Source organism: Stylophora pistillata, chromosome 8 (genome assembly GCF_964205215.1).
Source record: "Stylophora pistillata chromosome 8, jaStyPist1.2, whole genome shotgun sequence".
In the NCBI taxonomy this organism is placed as follows: Eukaryota; Metazoa; Cnidaria; class Anthozoa; order Scleractinia; family Pocilloporidae; genus Stylophora; species Stylophora pistillata.
In genome coordinates, this window is record NC_142526.1 from 15,535,103 (window position 1) to 15,554,954 (window position 19,852).

At 39.7% G+C, this 19,852-nt stretch overlaps 2 protein-coding genes and 1 pseudogene across 2 annotated transcripts in view; 1 reads left to right on the forward strand and 2 right to left on the reverse strand.

Moving 5' to 3' along the window:
- The window catches only part of LOC148725181 (uncharacterized), a 10,337-nt gene extending 4,975 nt beyond the window's left edge, over positions 1-5,362 (reverse strand). Inside the window, exon 1 of the mRNA XM_088730587.1 lies at positions 1-5,362. This exon is cut by the window's left edge and continues 240 nt beyond it. Within this exon, the coding sequence (XP_088586713.1) occupies positions 2,371-2,820 (450 nt within the window). The 5' untranslated portion in view covers positions 2,821-5,362 and the 3' untranslated portion in view covers positions 1-2,370.
- Positions 1-19,852, reverse strand: part of LOC111321554 (endothelin-converting enzyme homolog) — an 86,171-nt gene that overhangs the window by 23,701 nt on the left and 42,618 nt on the right. Inside the window, exons 11-13 of the mRNA XM_022924470.2 lie at positions 18,598-18,701; positions 14,113-14,171; positions 6,360-6,411 (exon numbers count right to left, since the gene is read on the reverse strand). Coding sequence (XP_022780205.2) covers positions 6,360-6,411; positions 14,113-14,171; positions 18,598-18,701 — 215 coding nt within the window. The remainder of the gene's footprint in view (positions 1-6,359; positions 6,412-14,112; positions 14,172-18,597; positions 18,702-19,852) is intronic.
- LOC148725182 (uncharacterized) lies at positions 8,937-10,716 on the forward strand (annotated as a pseudogene).

Sequence of the window (19,852 nt, forward strand, 5' to 3'; positions counted from 1 at the left end):
CTTGATATGTTGTAGTGGGCTCTGCATCAAATGGGATTGCCTAATTGGCTGTTTCCTTGTAGGGTGAATGTTCATTTGCTCTCACCGTTGGAGACTCGGGATTAGGTGAGATGTCAGTTTCTGGTGGACTGCTATCTGGTGATTTCATCAACACCCTTCTATTTCTACGGTATTGTCTACCTTCATCAGTTGGATTCCTACGAGATCTCGGTGTTCCAGCATGTTCCGTTACAACAGCTGGTTTCCAAGGGCTTCCCATTTGCACTCTGATCCGGTCACCTTTCTCTAAAGTGGGGAGATGTTTGGCATGCTGATCAAAATAGTGCTTTTTTTAAAAATGTTTGAGCCTCAGTTTCTCTTCAACTTTGTGTGATCAAGGACTCTAGGCTGCAGCTGTGCGTCAGTAGTGGGAATTATTGATCTGAGTCGTCGGCTCCTGAGCAGCTTCGCTGGTGAACCAATGTCATCTTTTGCAATGTTCCTGTATTCAAGAAGTCCCAAATAAGGGACGATCTTGCTTTGCTTTGGTTAGTAGATTTTTAACTCTTTGAGCTTCTTTCTCAATAAGACCATTTTCCTGGGGGTACTGTGGATTGACAGTAGTGTATTTGAATTCCCACTGTTTAGCAAACAGTGAAAAGTCCTTTGAGAAGAACTGGGGACTATTGTCGCTAATTACTTTGGATGGCATTCCATGTCTGCAAAACATGGATTTGGTGTAGGTGACGACTGTGGTACTTTTCAGTAATAGTCAACAATTATCAAGTATTCATGTTTGTCCCAGGTGGATTTTTCGATCCCCATGTGGCCTTGATGTATTCGTTGTAGCATTTCTTTTCTCATAGAAGACGGGACAAGTATTCTGTCATTTTTTGAGAACGACACCCTCGATTTCAGAGAGCTCATCTCCTACATTCCAGTAGCCTTGAATACTCGCTGGCATGTGAGATTTTGTTTCTGGTCCATCCAAACTTAATCATCTCCTTCAGTTCTTTCAATGATGGGTCATTCGATCTGGCGTCTTTAGCTTATTCTAGTTTTTGCTTCGAGACTGGTAGGTTGGAAGTTAGCAGGTGGACATGTAATGCAATTTCTTTTTCCAAGCCGCCAGATGCAGTTTCAGGAAGTGGTGCTCTGGAGAGCATATCAGGAATTACTAACTCCTTTCCTGGCTTGTATTAAAACAAGTAGTCATACTTCTGCATTCTGAGTAGAATTGTTTGCAGTTTCGGTGGTGCTGATGCCATTGCCTTTTTAACAATGGCCTCAAGTGGCTTGTGATCAGACTCAGTTGTGACTCTCTTTCTGTAGGTGTATTGGATGAAGCGTTCTAAGCTGAAGTGAACAGCCAAGAGTTCCCTCTCAATTTGAGCATATCTTGATTCGGCATCAGTGATGGATCTTGAAGCATAGGCAACAGGACGTCCATCTTGCAGCAGCACCCCTCCTAGACCGGCTGGGGAGGCATCACAGCTGATTGCAAAAGGCTTCTGAACATCAAAAAATCTCAGGACTGGCCCTTCATCTTTGGTTGGGATGATTTTGATTTCTTGAAGCGTTTTCTCTTGTTCACATGACCACTGAAATTTGACCACTGAACTCTGATAGGTTCAGTGATGGTTGCCAGATTTGGTATAAACTCACTTAGATAGTTGATTGTTCCAAGTAGTCTTTCTACTCCTTTCTTATTAGTTGGTGCAGGCATGTCATTAATGGCACACACGTTTTCATCATCAGGTTTGATTTCTTCTTGTGCGAATTTGGGACTAAGGTAGGTAACTTCTTTGACTTTGAAGACGCGCTTTGCTTTGTTTAGTGTTAAGTTAATCTTCTCACATCGATCCAGGACAGCTTGTAGACGATGGTCATGTTTTACTTCTGTTTACGCATGCACTATTATGTCATCGATGTCAGTTTCAACTCCTTCCAAGTCGCCAAAATGTTGACTCATCCGCTTTGGAAAACTTCTTGGGCAGATGTGATTCCAAATGGAGTGACCCGGTAGCGGTACCGCCCAAACTTTCTTCGTCAAGAGGTATCTGCCAGTATCCTCGGTGTGCCCCTAGCCTAGTCAACCATTTTGCATTTGCCACACGTATAGTGATGTCTTCGATGGCGGGTAGCTGAAAATGTGCCCGCTTTGTTGAGGTGCTTTGGATCTAAACAGATCCGCAGACTAAAGTTAGGCTTTTCAACTATGGCCATAGAGTTCACCCAGTCTGTGAGTTCCTCTACCTTGGGAACAACTCCTCGCTTTTCCATGTCATCCAATTCTTCCTTCACTCTGTCGCGAAGAGCTGCTGGGATGGTTCTAGGTTGGTTTACGACAGGTGTCACAGTAGGGTCTACTTCAATGTGGTAAGGTTTCTCCTAACGTCCCAACCCTGTGAATACCCGCGTGTAATTTTGCAGTATTTCTTCTTTCAGTTCTTCGGACAACTTCGTAGCTTCCTCTCCTCTGTCTGGTTGGGTTTGGTCTTCTTCTGTCTTGGCCACCATAACTACTTTGATTAGACCCAGATCTTTACCTGATGTGAGCCCCAATAATCCCGGTTGCTTTGTTTCCACCATGTGGAATGTCAGCTCACTGTCTGGTTCCGCAGTTCGTAGCTTCCTCTCCTCTGTCTGGTTGGGTTTGGTCTTCTTCTTTCTTGGCCACTTCTGTCTTACACTATGTCTGGTTCCGCAGTTCGTAGCTTCCTCTCCTCTGCCTGGTTGAGTTTGGTCTTCATCTGTCTTGGCCACCATAACTACTTTGATTAGACCCAGATCTTTAGATGATGTGAGCCCCAATAATCCTGGTTGATTTGTTTCCACCATGTGGAATGTCAGCTCATGTTCTACATCTGTTTTAGATTTCACTGGTAGTTTAGCAGTACCAAGTACAGTTAGCTTGTCTTCGGAGTAACAGACTAGATTATGGGTGCAGGCAGTTTATCTGTGGGTTGCTTCCAACTATCTTCTTTAGGTCTTTGAACGGTATGATGTTAACTTGAGAGCTGTTGTCTATCTTGAGTTTTGTGATATGCCCTTTAACTGGCAACATCACATAGCACTCCTCATTATGAATCTAAACTTCTATAGTGACAGCTCCTACAAATAGGGTTGAGATAAGATCTTGTTCTTCTTCCTGTTGCTCTACGTCCAGTCCATGGACTTCTTTCCGTGATCTGCACACACTCTGGAAGTGATTTCGTTTCTGACAATTGTTACATGTTTTGCCATATGCAGGTCACTCTTACACTATGTCTGGTTCCGCAGTTCTAGCAATTGAACTTCTTGCTCGGAGGTCTTTCTTCTTCATTATCTGAGGGTGTCTTTTTGTCTGTAACTTGTTTTTCTTCTTTTCAAGTCCATGCACTGGTGAGTCGCAGTCCAGTTCTTTCCTTTGAATCTCCATTGCCTCTGCAGATCGTACCACATCCAATGCTTTCTCAAGTGTAAAGGTCTGCCACCCTGACTAATCTTCCTCTTGTTTTTGTGTTGTTTACACCAGGTACAACTCGGTCCTTGATGAGAGAGTTCTTCAATGTTCCAAATTCACATGTTTCACAGAGCTTTCTTGATATCGTTACGTACTGTTCGGTACTTTTGGCACTTTCTTGGGCTCTATGGAAGAATTTGTATCTCTCGTAGCTGACACTTTTCTTTGGTTCACAGTGTTTCTCAAATTTCAACAGTACCTTTTCGATTGTCATCGCCTTCTTCATCCCAGGTTAGAGTGTTGAAAATATCGATAGCATCGTTGCCAATAACTGTCAGAAGTGTTGTTTTTCTGGTTGCACTCTCCTTCGAGCTTATACCGGTCGCAACTTCGTAATTTACGTATTTCTGTTTGAACTTCTTCCAGTTGGCCGAGATGTTTCCCCCACTAAAGTCGCGAAGTTCTGGAGGTGGAAGGCCTAGGTGCATCGCCATTTCGGTTGTGTTTTCTTCGACTTCAACTGGTTGTTGTATTTCTTCGGTGTTTTCTTCGTCTTCAACTTGTATTTACTATATTTCTTCGATGTTTTCTTCCCCCTCGGGCGTGACAAGAGTCAACTGATCCTGTGACATTAACTACGATCGCCGATGTTAATTGCTCTGAAATACAGTCTGTATTTTATCCAAAACTTCGCCAGACGGATGGCTGAGTTTCTGTTTCGTGCTTTACTCCTGACATCATGTAATGTTCTTGCACGATGGATTAGGATAAACACAGTTTTAGTAAGCAAGATGCAAGTTTTATTCAAACATGGCCAACCAGTGCTGGTGCCAATGCGCATGTCTATACTCATACGAAATACCGCTGATCATTACAGGGGTAATTAAAAAGAAGGTGTGCAGATGTCAAAGTATGAAAGTGTCAGTTACATATTATTTCTCTTTTGCTACGTTTTCTTTGTTTAATATCATCTTAATATGAGTAAGAAAAGAGATGGAAACAGGATTAGAAGGTCGTCTTCTATCTTGCTGGTAGTTGCAGTAAGGAAAATTACAATGTGCATGGTATACTGTTGCATTTCATGGTTTCTTTTTAGTTTTGAAAATTTTATTTCTTTGATCCGGCGAACGAACTTTTGTGTCAGCTAATGTTCATTCCTTAAGCTTTATCCATCATTATTCTTGAAACTCTTATTTCGCAACGTCTTCCTTTCCCTGTTTTTGATAAATATAGGAGCTGATTTTTGGGACTTTGACTGGATATGGGAGCCGGCTCACATTACAAAGACTTGTAGCTGCGCTTTCTATTATTTATACAATATACGTCATATTAGGAAATATTTATCCAGGGAATCTACTGAGAAATTAGTTCATGCTTTAATTAGTAGTAGACTGGATTATTGTGATAGCTTTTTGTACGGAATCCCAGAATATCAAATTATGAAATTGCAACGTGCTATGAATGCTAGTGTGAGACTTGTATATCGTGCGCAAAAGTTCTGTCATATTACACCTCTACTCGCTGAACTACGTTGGTTACCAGTGCGCTTCAGGATACATTATAAGATACTCTTGCTAACTTTTAAAATTCTGCATGGCCTATCACCTAAGTACCTTTCAGATTTAATTAGTATTCAACGGCCTTCGTCCTGCCATTTGAGGCGCAACGATAATGGTCGCTCGCTGGAAAGACCAAGTGTGAAAACTAAGAAAACATTGGGTGACAGAGCTTTCCTGGTAGCTGCTCCTTTCCTAGGGAATAAGCTGCTAAGGTCCGCGCGCGAGGCAACGAACTTAGAATCTTTTAAGATTCTACTTAAGACATTTTTATTTAAGGAATCATTTCATTAATCATAGTATATCTATATTTTTATTTGTAATTATCTTTCATTAATTTAATGTAAATAAATAGAGGATATTACATGGCCGCGCGGGGATACGAATTTTATCTTTTCGTGCTGAAAGTATCTCTCACGAGTGAGCTGCGCTCCCTCGTGAGAGATACTTTCAGCACGAGAAGATAAAACTCGTATCCACAAGCGGTCATGTAATGTTCTGTTTATTATATAGATACTGATGAAATTTCAAATCAACCGACCGCGCGCCTGAGCGAGAAGTTCTATTGTAATTGGGTAATTACGTTGGTAACCATGGCCACACCAATATCCTCACACGTGAAAGATAAAAATAGTATCTTTACTGCGCGCGGTGAAGATATGATTTTTTAGTAAAAGGAGAAATCCTGGTATTTCATCAGTATCTATATAATAAATATATATAATTTATGATTTTTATAGAAAGAATTGTATAATTTTAGTTACTAATTACTGTTGTGATGCGCTTTTGAATATTTTATAGAAAAGGCGCAATACAAATAATAAATGTTATTGTTATTGATTTCATTATTTTTTTACCTCCTTATGTTACATTGGAAGTTTCCCCCTACTCAACAATATTGCCTTACGACCAATCGCATCCCCCAATTCTTCTTCCTCTTCTTTCGCATTATCTCCTTCTTCTTCTTCTTCTTTCGCATTATCTCACCTTCGCATTATCTCACCTTCAGCGAGATTCTATGCCATTTGATCTGGTGACTTACATTACAAGTCCTTCTCGTAAATTCCTGAACCTTCAGGAGGTTAATGTGCATTTATCAATTGATTTGTCATAAAAGTAACAATGCTTCACCGAGGAATTCAATAACACTCTCCACCGGCGGCTGGTAAAAATCAAAATTAAGTTGGTACTAAAAGGAATTTAATTTATCTCGTTCATGGCAAAATATGTTAAAATAAAAATGAGGATTAGACACTAGACATTTTGTTCCTGTGTGCCACGCACAACTACAGAGCAAATTTTATTCTATTGACGCATGCTTGCTGTCTCTGACGAAAGTTCGAAAGAGATTGCATGTAGCCCATGCTCAAAACACTTACCGAGGAAATTTTCTGTTGTAAAATGGAATTTGAAGTATTCCAGCAGGAAAAACTGCCAATGAAATAAGAGGCGAAACATAAGTAAGATACAAATCAAACATTTATTTTAAAACATCTCAGCGATCCACACCCCGATCTGTTCTTGCTAATCATCCCAAGGGCTACATATAATAGGCTACATATAAGAATAAGGCAGAAGAGATAAGATTACGTTACGTACGTTTGCACGGTCTAGAAGTAGCCTCAATTAAAATTTCCTAAGTCACTGAGTTATCGGAATAATTTTTTTTCCTATTCATAGCTTGTGTAACTTGCAGACGGATATATGCCAGTCAAATAGATCTAAACCGGCCCTGGCTATACATTGTGAGTACCCGAGCCACAATCGAGGCTTTCATGAACTTTCAATAACTCTCCCAACTCCCAGTTTGATTAGATAAAGCTGTGGAAGCACTTTTGTTCTTTTCCAAGTTGTAACCAGAAACATTCAGCTTACTGTGTTAAGATTCTAGACTCAGCTAAGACAACACTTTGTCTCAAATTCAAGGAGGTGTTGTACACTGGCCTTTTGATACCTGAGCTGAATGCTTAGATGCAACATGACTGTAATTCGCATGGATTCACTTCCAAGTTTTACATTTGTGTGCGTCATTGTTCTCTATAACGAACGGGTCAAACGAATTTTATCACACTCTACCTGCGAGTTTAAAACCTAGCTATGTGAAAAGGCTAATGCCCGCTATGACCGTTAGCATCCGACTTTCTGCCAAACCAATAAATGCTTATACTATATAATAATATAATAATACCGTAATATAGAGCTCGATACAAAACAGTAGAGCGGGATATATGATGAGCTTGGAAAATATAAAGACCACACTTTGGTCCCTGCTGGCCTGTTTCGTAATTTCTCACTCTTCAGGGGATTTTAATGACAAAAATATTCCGCGTAATCATCGTTTTTATCCTATAGAATTTGCATAATAAGTGTGGCGGTAAATTTAAATTTAAACGCTTTGTTCAGTTATTACGCATTGACGCTTTGTTTCTGTGCTTGCATGAGGACACAAGTTCATTACGTTTGTTGAGTGATGAAAATTCAGGTCGGAAGATGATTAGTATTTTTTTCCCTGAGGCAGAGGTTGCATCTTTTACTTGCGCTAACATAGGGTGAGCTTGATGAAAGTATACGCCATAAAATAAAGCTGTCAATGTTATTGTCTTTGAGAGTCCATATATGTTTGTTGAGTTCCGTAGAGTTTCTGTGTTTTGCTTGACGGAATGATGCAGTGTGGTTACTGTATCTTCTCTTGAAGTCGTTTTCTGTAAGTCCGATGTACGTTTCAGTAGTGCGGTAGCTTGATAAATAACTGATGGTCGGAGCTATTCTCCTTTGAGAGGGCATGTGTTGTTTTGTCGGCAGTTGCAAGTTTTGTTGTCTCTTCGTGTTAGTGTTCTCTGCGGTGTCATCGATGTGTTCGGATGAATTTAAAATACGCTTGTTGTGATTGTCGATATCGATGACACCGCTTCAAAAGACACCCCCTCGAAGGACACATACGGCTTCAAGTCTTCCAAGAACCCCTCCCCCCCTCACCCCCCGCCGATCGACGAGCTCAAGGAATTTGAAGACGGCATGTTAAAGATGATACAATCAACGAAATTCCGAAAAGTAAGCAAACCTTTCCTCGACAAACTCAAAGACGATACCGAATGCATTAAAACGAAGCCAAGCTATTCATCGCCGCTGAAAAAACAACGAACTTTTGCAGAATGGAACCGTCAACATGCAACGACCGAAACATCACCAAGTTCTACAAGAAATCACAACCTAGTACCACACGTGCCATCCATTCAGAAAACAAAAACATGGCAACGAAACCGGGCATCGATGACAGGGTGGATACTACAGTTAACAAAAACGCATTCATAACACTGAAAGACCGCAAACCAAACTTCGCTAACAAACCCACCTGCCGACTGGTCAACCCAACCAAATCCGAGATAGGCAAAATCACCAAAATTTCCTCGGCAGAATCAACAATAAAATCACGGGAGCATCTAAACTCAGTTAATGGAAAAACACGGCATCCGTGGTCGAATGATTTAAGGCTAATAGAAACAAACAACACCACAGTTTTATTTACTTTGACATCGAAGAATTCTACCCCTCCATCAGCCCAGACCTTCCAAGCAGAGCATTCGACTTTGCCTCGGCCTGCGGCAATATCACCGACGACGAAAGAAACATCATAACAAGTGCTAAAAATTCGATCCTTATACACAAAAAGCAACCTTGGCAAAAGAAGAGCGACACAACATTTGACGTTACGATGGGCGCTGAAAATTGCGAGTTAGTAGGGAGTTTCCGTTTTCCTGTAAAACCTCGACATCAACATCGGGCTTCACCGGAACGAAGGACTAGCCATTTCCTACGCCACACCGAGAGAGTCAGAGAAAATCAAAAAGGAAATATTGTGCATCTTTAATCACAATGGGCTATGGATCACTATCTAAGCCAATAAACAGATTATCAACCTCTTAGGCGTCTCTTGTGGACCACTTTTGAAACCAAGATTAATTACTTTGTGAAAACATCACGTTCTGAGGAGCGTTTTAGCATCTTAGAAACGCTTCCACGGCTTAAAAGAAGTTATTCACATTCAATAGGAACAACCTTCACTCAATCATCAACCAGTAATCGCATAGTGCTCACACTCAATTGTTTTTCACTCAGGGACAACTTTTTCAAACAAACCTACAGCTATCAAAAATGGGACCCATGTATACCAATTTTTTTGTAGGTTTTGTCGAACACCAAATTTTTAGCCAATACAACGGCCTCAGACCTGAACTCTACGGTCGCTACATTGACGACTGTATCGGCGCTACCTCCTCTACCACTGAGAGAGGAGCTAACTAAATTCATAACTGCAGTCAGTTCCTTTCACCCGGCTCTAAAATATACCTGGGAAATTTCCGACAATTCTTTATCCTTTTTTAACATCAAAGTTTCAATTGGAGGCAAAGGTTTATGCACTTGTGTGTATTACAAGCCTAAAGACTCACATAGCTACTTGCTGTATTCATCTTCGCATCCATCCCATGTTAAGAATTCCACTCCCTTTTCTAAGTTTCTAAGAATTCGTCGTTTATGTAGCGATGACTATGATTTCTTCCACAAATCAGAGTCAGTGTGCCAGTTTTTCGAAAAACGTTGTTACCACCGCGCCCAACTTATTGATCGACAGTCAGCACAACAAACGTCACAGAAGGAAAATTCCGACCGCATTCCATTCACTCTCACGTTTCACCCTCAAGACCACTCAGTTAAATCCACTATTCTTGAAAACTTTAAATTACTTCAAAACGATCCAGCGACTGGCACTATCTTTTTGCAACCTCCACTCGTTTCATTCAAACGCAACAAAAACATAGGTAGTTTTTTAGTCAGAAGTTCACTTCAAACTAATGACCAACCCGACACTTTTAAATGCGCTCGCGCACGATGCAAAACTTGTCCTTTCATTCACAACGTTGAGAAAACATCGGGACCCAAACGATCCATTAAGAGCACCGATCACTTCACGTGCACCTCTTCCAACGTCATCTATTGCATAACTTGCAATTATTGCAAAAAGATATACATCGGCAAAACAGACCTAGGAAGACGACTGGGTGACCGATTCCGAGAACACCTTCGCAACGTAGAAAGGAATGACAAAGACGCATCGAAACCAGTCGCTAGACACTTTAATTTACCTAATCATTCTAAGCAACATATGGCAATCTGCGGTCTTTCCTTACATTTAGCTAGCTCCGCGGAAAGCCGCAAAATTTTTGAACAAAAGTTTATCTTTCAAATCGGTACTCTTAATCTCATAGGTATCAACGAACGCTTTTCAGTCTACTAAATTATTCGTGTTTTTCTCGTCGCCATGTTTCCCCCAATAGCGTAACTCCACTTTCTGCCTGCATATAAACACACAAACAACCCACAGTTCCTCCATTCGCTCTGACGAAGGGCTAACGTTCGAAACGTCCGCTTTCTAAGGTGCTGGTTTCTGAATCTATTTTCATTCTGTCTTCCCGATGTTAGCCCTTTCCCAGTAAATCCCATTGTGTCTCTATAATGCAGACCTTTTCTTCTTTTTTCAGGGGGGATTTCTTTTAGCTGGCTGCCAAGAGCTTCGAAAATGTAGAAAGCCTTGTCATTCTCGGATTTCGATCGTTTTCGTTGTTGTCTCAATCTTTTAGAATCTCGACGAGTGCCTATTCTTTCTCATTTGTATGGAAATAACTCGTTTGGCGCTTCGAAAAGTGAAAGGAGCTGAGTTGATGACTTTCACCCCTCCCGTACCAGTCCCAGCCCTCCGGAATTGTATTACTTGTGTACAGTAATCTGCAAAAGTAATGCAAACGATTATCGTCGTTTATCGTGCTTTGTTCTTCTGATATATTGCCGATTATCGGCGATATATCGTTCATTTTTTTGATACCTTATAACGATGAATCTATGAGATATCTCGTTCCACTGGACCAGCGATACCGCCATAACGATGTATCGTAGAGCGTGCGGAACATCACCACGATATATCGCTTCAGTGAAATATCGTTTCAGCGATATATCGCCTAAGCGACTTTTCGTATGGCGAAAAATATTTGTCTACTACATCTCATTCAAGCGAAACAATTGTAAGTTATTTTAGATTCCTGCCCCCCATTTTTTTATATGTATGTTGCTTATGTTATCTCAGTGCGTCAGCAAAACTAACATTCAATGACAGCGTAGTCATAAGATACATGTAGTGATACTAAAAGCAGGCAGCTTATATACGGGCTTGATTTGAAGTTCGTTGCAGTGTTATGAAACGAGGAATACCACAAGAGATTTGATATTCAACAAACGTAGTTAATTTGTAAAGAAATGATCTTATTAAAGTATCGCTCAAAGCGCCCTATGGTCAAGTTGGTAAATGAAGATCAAATTAATTTTGGTGCTTTTCTTTCTCATGTTGAGAATCTTCGTCGCTGTCCCTTACGTAGTTGTCCTTTGCGGGAGGTAAGGTAACTGTTTAACCAATTCTCGTTTAAGTACATATCTTAGGACTCAAAAGTTATGTGTAGCTTCTCAATCATGGAATGTTAACGTATAACGAAGATCATGATCGGTTTGCGTAAAGCGAAGGTTTTTGCAATTGGCGAGTGATTTTCGCCAAGCTGTTTCGCCGATTTTTATAAAATCGTATGAATCTAACATCAAATGAAGGCTAAGAAGAAGTAGTATATTTTGACATCAAAAGCGCGTAAAAATGCAGCTAACGTGAGCTAAAACACGAGTTTCGTTCTTATGAATACCATTCGTAATCAAATCTAATGAAACTTATATCATATGAAAGCCTAGATTTGAGGTTTATTTAATTCTTAGTTTTGATGATGCGAAATTAAGAGTGCCCGCAAACGTGGCGAAATTTTGCAGAAAGTGACTTAGCGTCCTCTGAGAGTCCCTGAAGGGCAAACGTTTACGTTGTTTTCTTGGTGTTTTGTTTTCCATAACAGTAGAGGTGTAAGTTCGATGGAAGCTTTTCATATTTCATAGGCGGGTACTTTGAAAGTGCTAAAATTCTTGTTTTTTTTTTAGTTTAATGAAACATACGCGCACGCTTGAGTTTTCTGTGGCACCAGCAAAAAATAACCAAACAATAGGAATATCGACGCCCGATTCTGCTATTCTAAAAGTATCCACACTGTGTGGGGGAGGGGGGGCGAGTTTTAGCTAAAACAGAGTTGTAGTCTCAATTTTGGTCTCATGTGTGCAATAAAAAAAGGAAACGTACTGATGGTATGACCTACGCAGGACTAACCTATTGTTTATTGTTCAAGAGAGCTTGTTGTAAAAGTGGTATGATTCTTGTTTTTTGGTTTTTTAAACTCATTAACAATCTTAAGTTTTTGTAAGCGTAAAATAATAAAATAATAATATTAATAATAATGATAATACGGTGTTTGTCATACAAGGACTACTTTGTTCATGCAATATCAAGTTTATTGTGGATTTTTTCTGTAATAAAGGCATGTTATCAAAACGTTTTTGTCACCTCGGCATGATTATGCTAAAACTGACTGTCAACGTTAGTGTCGTGCGAGTACCTTGTATGCAAATACAGGTAAGTTGCAATGGAGTGACAATAACGCGCTAAAAGAGCAGAGTTTATACCCTCCCTGAGTACCGTTTTCACAACTGTCTTTATTTCACTCTCGCTATTCTCGTCTGTTGGATAGTATCGAAATAAATATAGTCTTTCTTTTAATTTTATTCTTTTGTGTAGTAGCGAACTTGCATAACTGATGTGCAGCGGACGTGTGGCGAACTTCAACCATAGTAGACTCGGTATGCAGCGAAACTGGTTTAAACTTATTAAACTGACCATTTCACGCCTGTGAAACAGTGCGAATAGAATGATACACAAGGTTTATTATGATACACACTCAAACACTATCCTGATGAAAAATTCACCAAGCGGCGCAATGCTGCCTCACCGATCTAACGCTTAGCGGTGGTGATGTCTTGCCGACCGCAAACGATATGTCGCTGGGCCGTTACGATATTTCGCTTAGTATCGTTAAGCGGCAGCGATAGCTCTTTGGATGTAAAGATATATCAGGTGAAAACGATATATCGTTGAACTGCAGCGATATATCTCTGAGCTCAAACGATATATCGCTTAGGGAAAGCTATGATTTGCGAGCAGCTCAACAATATATCGGCGATAGCTCGCGCTTGTTAAAACAATAGCACTGCGATATATCAGCGACATATCGTTCCAACGAAAATATCGCTTAAATATCGCCGATATATGGCGATGATCGCGATATTCGGTAATTACCGTTTGCATCACTTTTGTAAAGTACTGAATCAAATGAAGGATCGACTTATTACGAATGAATTGGTTCGATGCCGGAATTTCCCTATATTACTAATCTATTACACCAACAAAGAAAGATTTTGAAAAAACGTTTTGCAAAAACGTCGAGTCAGATGACTTAGAGGAATCATCTTTTATAGGGCATTCACGGTGAGAAAACTTTTCATAACGAAACTGTCAACTGTCACGGTAGAACGAAAGGTCAGGGGCGATTGGTTACTTCAATCTGTCTAGAACGTTAAGTAATTTTTGTGCAGTGCTGTATGATTGCTGTGTCAATATCGCGCATGAATCATTTCTATGGTGACAGGAATTGTTATAATTCTCGTACTGTAAGTCATATTTAATTAACATTACCTTAAGTCTCGTCGCTCATTTTTGTTCAGTAAAGCTCTGGTTTGATTTTTGATTTAATTTGATTTAATTGATTTATAAGGGACAGGCAGTGACGCTGCAACAGCTTGCGCCAATCACTGCGGGCCCAGTAAACCCACCCATCCCACACAGGGGAGGACATCCATCACAGAGTAATCTCGTGTGTGGGAAATTAACGTCTCCTACCCCCAACCCTACCGAAAGGTAAGTAAATTCCTCTCAATTATTTTAAGACCCTGATTGTTAGTCTGGCCGGGGCTCGAGCCCTTGACCTCCCGCACAACAGTCCAGCGCTCTATCTATTGAGCTAACCGATAGTTTCTCAGATGTATGAGACTAAGGAATGTAGGAGACTAGGGGATCAGAGTTCTTGGCTTAGATTATTCTTGCTTCAAAATTAGTTACTTGTTTGTATTTGACGTTTCTATCGACGATTAGTTTCATATACTCACTGATTTTGTTGGTCACTCTATCATAAAAGGCATTGACCGTATGTGGGTGAATCATCCACCTAAATAAAAGTAAATGCAAGATATCGTAAATTCATCATCCAACGGGAGATCGGCAAGGATTTCGGAAAGCGATGTGCATATTAAGTAAGAATTTAGTTTTTTATCTGTGATTATATATAGACAATTGTTATGTGAAAAAGTTTTCAATTTTCAAACACCCCGAGAAAAGAGAAATGCTGATATGTTTTCAAGTAAGTGGTGCATGATCGAATAGAAAGTTGTGATTAAAAGATGCTAGTCCCTTAAGCTTATCATCGAGAAATAGGCCTTTTAACAAGCTCAACGGCACCCTCATAGTATTTCATGCTTTTTTCTGAATTTAATCAAAATGTTACCCTACTTTGCTCATTTTTAACTGATATATAAAATTGGCCATGAAGGGAAGGGAGTGCTGAAAGGCCACACTAAGGGAAACAAGGTCACAACTTCCAAAATTGATTGAGAAATATTATCCCAAGACCCTCACAAGACGTTTTTTCTTTTCTTTTCCGGTTATTAAGTGTTATCCAAAATAAGAAGATTTGAGAACATGCCTTTCAGCCTAATTTTCATGGAGTTCTTACAGTGCACAGTTTTTGTTTTCGCTAGATATTTCTTCGGCATACTTGTTTTTTGAGCCACCACTTTTTCCTATCAACAACGACAAGAAGAAGCTCATTTTAAGCTAAAATGATGTTCTCTCAACCTCAACAAAATAGTTGCCTCTTTAGCATTGGCATTCCAGCAATAATTGCGAATAAAAGTAGTTCTATATGACACATCAAAAACGACGATCTCGCCTTGTTACCCATACTCTGGTTGTGAATGTTTTCCTATTGCACTAGTTTATTATGCACAAGGCTAAGGCAAGAAGAAAGAAAAAAAGAGCCAGGTCCTGCATTTCCCCATTAGCCCTCTGCTGGAGGAATTGGACCACATGCGATCATTAGAAGTCGAAGTATCTAGAAAAATGTTCAGTAAACGTTGTCTCTGTGGCTGCAATATCGAAAAGAAGCGTAAAATGGGGGCCAAATGACAGTCATCTTCAAAAGGACGTTTTCAAGACTTCGTTTTCAATTAATAGCAAGCTATATGAGACCAAAGCTTGCCAATCGAGAACTTTGAAGTTAATCTTGAGACCGTTAATGCCCGTCTTCGTGAGTAAGTTTTTAGCGGGGATCCCACGCGCGCGAAGCGCGCGTGGAGCAGAGCCCCATTCCCATGGAATATGGTCAACCTATTTTCGTTTGGTTGTCAAGTGACTGACCGAGCGTACGTACGTACGTGCTCTCTGTCATGTATGCTATCCCGAAAATACTATATGATCAAATTTTAAAATATGGCGTCCGCGCGGCCGACCCTCAAAATTTTCAGATCAGAGTTTCGTTCATTTGCGATCGAGTTAGACCTTGTGGAGCTCAGAATGTAAAGTGACAATGTTATAGAATACTCTGCTTGGAAAAGAATGGATATCAAGGTCTTAAAGGGGACAGAATAAGCTCTCGAGTCAACGACACTACGATTCTCTAAGACGTTGCGCATTATAGACGCAAATTGAAAACCGAACTTTCGGACTTCAAGCAGGGCCTAGCGACAATTTGACGATTCGATGGCCCGGTAAATCTTATGTTCGGGTAAGAATGTGTTAAAAACGTATTGTTTAATTGAAGATTTTGCGTCAAATCGAAGTTTTTTCGGAATTTTCAACATAACGCTGCGCAATTTCTGGCCTTGAAGGCAAGTAAACAACGATCTAAGCATGATGAATTTTACCGCGTGGGCTTTGTACACGTAAGAAATTCGTACGTTTTTCGCTTAAAACTGCAAATCAAAAACTGTTTTGAATAAATCTGTCGTCCCGAAATATTTCTTGGCCATTTAGTCGTGCTTCCTATTGATAGATTCCATGGAACTTGAGATCTCATCACACACGGACAAACTCGCATATTCCATTTTGAAATATGATGCCCATTTGCACACATGCGAAAATATTTAGCGATTTTTATCTTTAATCTTGATTTTTTAGTTAAAACGTAATATGCACCTATCGCTTTTTTCGTTGGAAATAAGTTCTTTAATTAGTCTTTTTTCACTGGAGCTTGTTTTTTTGGAAAAGATGATTTTTAAAAATTTACTGCGCATTGTGTTTGCTTTCTTGGTTTCTCCAAAATTTTGACTTTACACAGGTACGTGTTACACGTAAGTGTCAATGGGTTTAATCTATACTGAATTAATTTTTGGCTAAAAAATTTTAATAGAGGTAAGGAAATGTTATTGTAAAATTTTCACTTATTGGGAGCTCCGCTTTTAGGCTTAGCTAAATCTATATGTTATGTCTCGGTGGAAATGCAAGGAATGGAGAATAGGCGGGGAAATTGTGGTGCGCCTGGTTCGAATGACTCGGACAGTGGATGGCCATTCAGTAGAACGTCAGGTGCACAGGTAAAAGTTGGATGATGGATGTAGTTTAGAAAACGGCAGCAGTTGGTCCTTAGTTATAACATTTGTAATACTTTAGTCATTACAATTGTAATACTAAACCGACACAACTCAAATACTTTGCACATTTGCGGAATTTAAATAATGATAGAATTATCTGGAAAATATGATAACGCTCGTGGAAGGCTGTAGTCAGGCCATACTTTGTTAGGTTTTTGGTCAGTGGGATCCAGGGGAAAAACTTGCGCATAGTCAGCTTCCCCTGACAACCGTAACCGCAGTTTGGCACTCACCCGCTTCCTCGCTCGTTTCCACTGATTAAAAACCTAGAACATGTCGTAGTCAGGCGGGAAAGCAGCGTTCAATACTAACTTCTGATGGTACAGAACGAATTTGACTTTGTCATATTCAATTTCTTTTTGGTGCGTCTCCGCCTTGGTAACATAGGCAAGGAAGGTAACCTTCAAAAAAGAAATTAATTCCAGCAGAAGACCCAATTTAAGATGGAATGAAATCCATGTTGTGACTCCAACGAGCTTTAGTGTGGTGTTTAAACTAGATGAAGCATAATTCGAACGCGAAGACTTGCCATTGGAGCACGTTGATCAAATGCACGTTGAACAACACTTTGACCACGTTGGGTGATGACGAAACTCTTGGTCCTATTAAATTCCCAGGTAAATCCTCGTTTCTGGGAATCAAGACAAGGTGTTTAGAGATCGGGGCCCTCAGCGTTTGATCCCTGGTGCTGTGGGCATTTCGTAGAAACAGAATCATTAATTTTAGCTTACCATACTGTGATCATCTGACGTGATTTTAGGTCACTTGACAAACAACAAGGTTTTTAAGTTAAGATAGGTGCTGAAAGGCTTACTACTGGTTCAAGTTGTGGTTTTTTGTTTTTTTTTTCGTTCTCTCCACGCAGCTCGACTCGACTAGCCAACCCTGTGTGCGAACTGAGTCTGTACTCTATTTATAATTGTAGATATAACAATAAGGTTTGTTTGTTTGTTTTTTAAGTTGTACACTACTGTGCTACCACAAGGCGTGATCCCATTCCGGCAATTATAGAAGACATAATATTGGTTGTCGTAGCGATTTACTTTAAAACGTATCGCACATCCCATCTGCGCATAATTTGTAGGCGTAGGTTTCGCACAGGATTAACAAAATGATGGCTTTCACCATAATGGGATGTTCATTGTCTTGATAGGAACTGTTTCTTTATCGGATAAAAATAGGGCTAGGAATTAATGAATTTTTGAAGAGCGGCATCAACGAAGGATATCCAGAGAAAATTTATCTGCGTATTCCCCTTTCAGTGTGCGTCAAAAACAACAAGTTTTGTCTCACAGCAGATATAAAGCGTCTCAATTCCTCAAGCGTACCACCAAATTAAAAAAAAATCACAAACTGGCTCCTAAGATTGCTTGTGACTCTTATTAAGAAGAACATATTTCACCACAGACCGGTTAATCTAAATCGCCACGACTTCCTTGGCATTCCGACCGCAATGAGAGCCGTCGATACCGATGGAAAATTTATCCCGTGCAGTTTCAGGGGCGGTCTGTATTCCTCCTGGAAAACTTTACAGTTTTAAGAGTTTAGGTTGGATAGTTAGCAAGGGAAAGTCCTACATCCAACCTCACCACCGAAGAAATTCACTGCCTACGGATCTCCTACATCTTCAGGTACAAAAACGATGACGGCCTTCTAGAAATCAGTAGTTAGAAAACTGAAAAAGTCTTTTGATAAAAGGAGGGCAAGTTGGGGATTATTTTTACCAGGAAACAAAAGATGCCTGGAAAGACATATAATGTTAAGGAATAGCTAGTAATTGAACCTGCAACTAAAACCATTAAAACTTATCAGACAGCTAGGAAAAATTGTCAACCATAACAACCCTGACTGCATTATAGCATTTTAAAATGTTTTACGTGCTGCTGCTTTTCTTACCCCCTCTCCACCCTTCCCGATCTCTTCGCGAATTTTGTAATTTGCTCTTACCTTTCTTTGTCCACAGAGTTACGAAGATCTTTTAACATTGTCTTCACAGAAAAAGCTCGGATGCTAATCACGTTCTTGAAGTAAGAGGAATTTTTCATTGTCAGCTGGAACAAGAGGAGAAAAAGAATATTTGAATACTATGAAATGATGGAAAATAACTTGAACAAGTTTGATGAGGCAATCTGGGTCAATTGAATGCCCCAAATGTATAAAATACAGTTAAATTTGTAACTTGTAAGCAACATATCTTTATTCTTATTTCATCAAACCTGGAAGGAAGTCTCTGAATGTCAACTGAACGATAGGCAAAACACGAACGCAAAACGAGTTGACTCTCAGAACGAATCTCTCTGTCTAGTATTTGTGGTATAATTTAATCCTGGCATAAAGGGTGTTTTTTTTTAGATCTCAGTTTGAAATAATCATTTTAATCATAGTAAAAGAGGATATCGAAAATAGAGAACATAAAGAACATGAAGCAAACACCATAAAAATCGTCTTCAACCTAATGATCAGAGGGTTGTCGAACATTATAGTCTTGTACTGATTGTGCTCGTTGGAATCGGCCGCAAAACTCTTAAAAGGCCCGTCGAGGGCTTACCACTGTCCCTGAATTGCAGTTTTGGGTATATATTCATGTGCGCATTTTTTTTTCGTCAAACAACAAGGAATTTTTCTTTCTAATAGATGCGTAGGAATAAAATATGCAATCAATAAAAATTCTAAGTTTTATTTCACGTGGTCTTTGCACTCTTTCAGTATTACAGCAGCTAAAGCGCCGACTTCGTTAGTGTTTCCATGCTATGATGCAGAAGTGTGCGTATGTTTCTCATTCAATTTAAAATGACTCTTCTCTTTCGGTGGACCTCTATCTCAATTCCGAGAAATTTAAGAAGCGAAAGTAATCCGTGCACATAAAAATAGATTTCAAATATTGAAGTGTTTCCATTGGTTTTGTCTCTCTTTTCAACAGGCCTCATCTAATTCTATCTCGTCATCAGTCTGTTTCACCACGTGATCACATGAGATACGTTTTGTTGGAAAGTAAGCATTTTGTGAGTGTCTGTTTCAAAGTTTTGGGTGCTATCTGTATCCTACCATTAGCTTAATCGAACATTATGCTTAAAAAAGGAGAAGAGCATTGGGAGGTAATAATCAGCTATTACTGACTGCAAATGAAGACCTCTGTTGTTTTAACAATTTCCTATGCAATCTTTTTAGCTACTTACACAATTAAGTCACCATTTTAAGAACA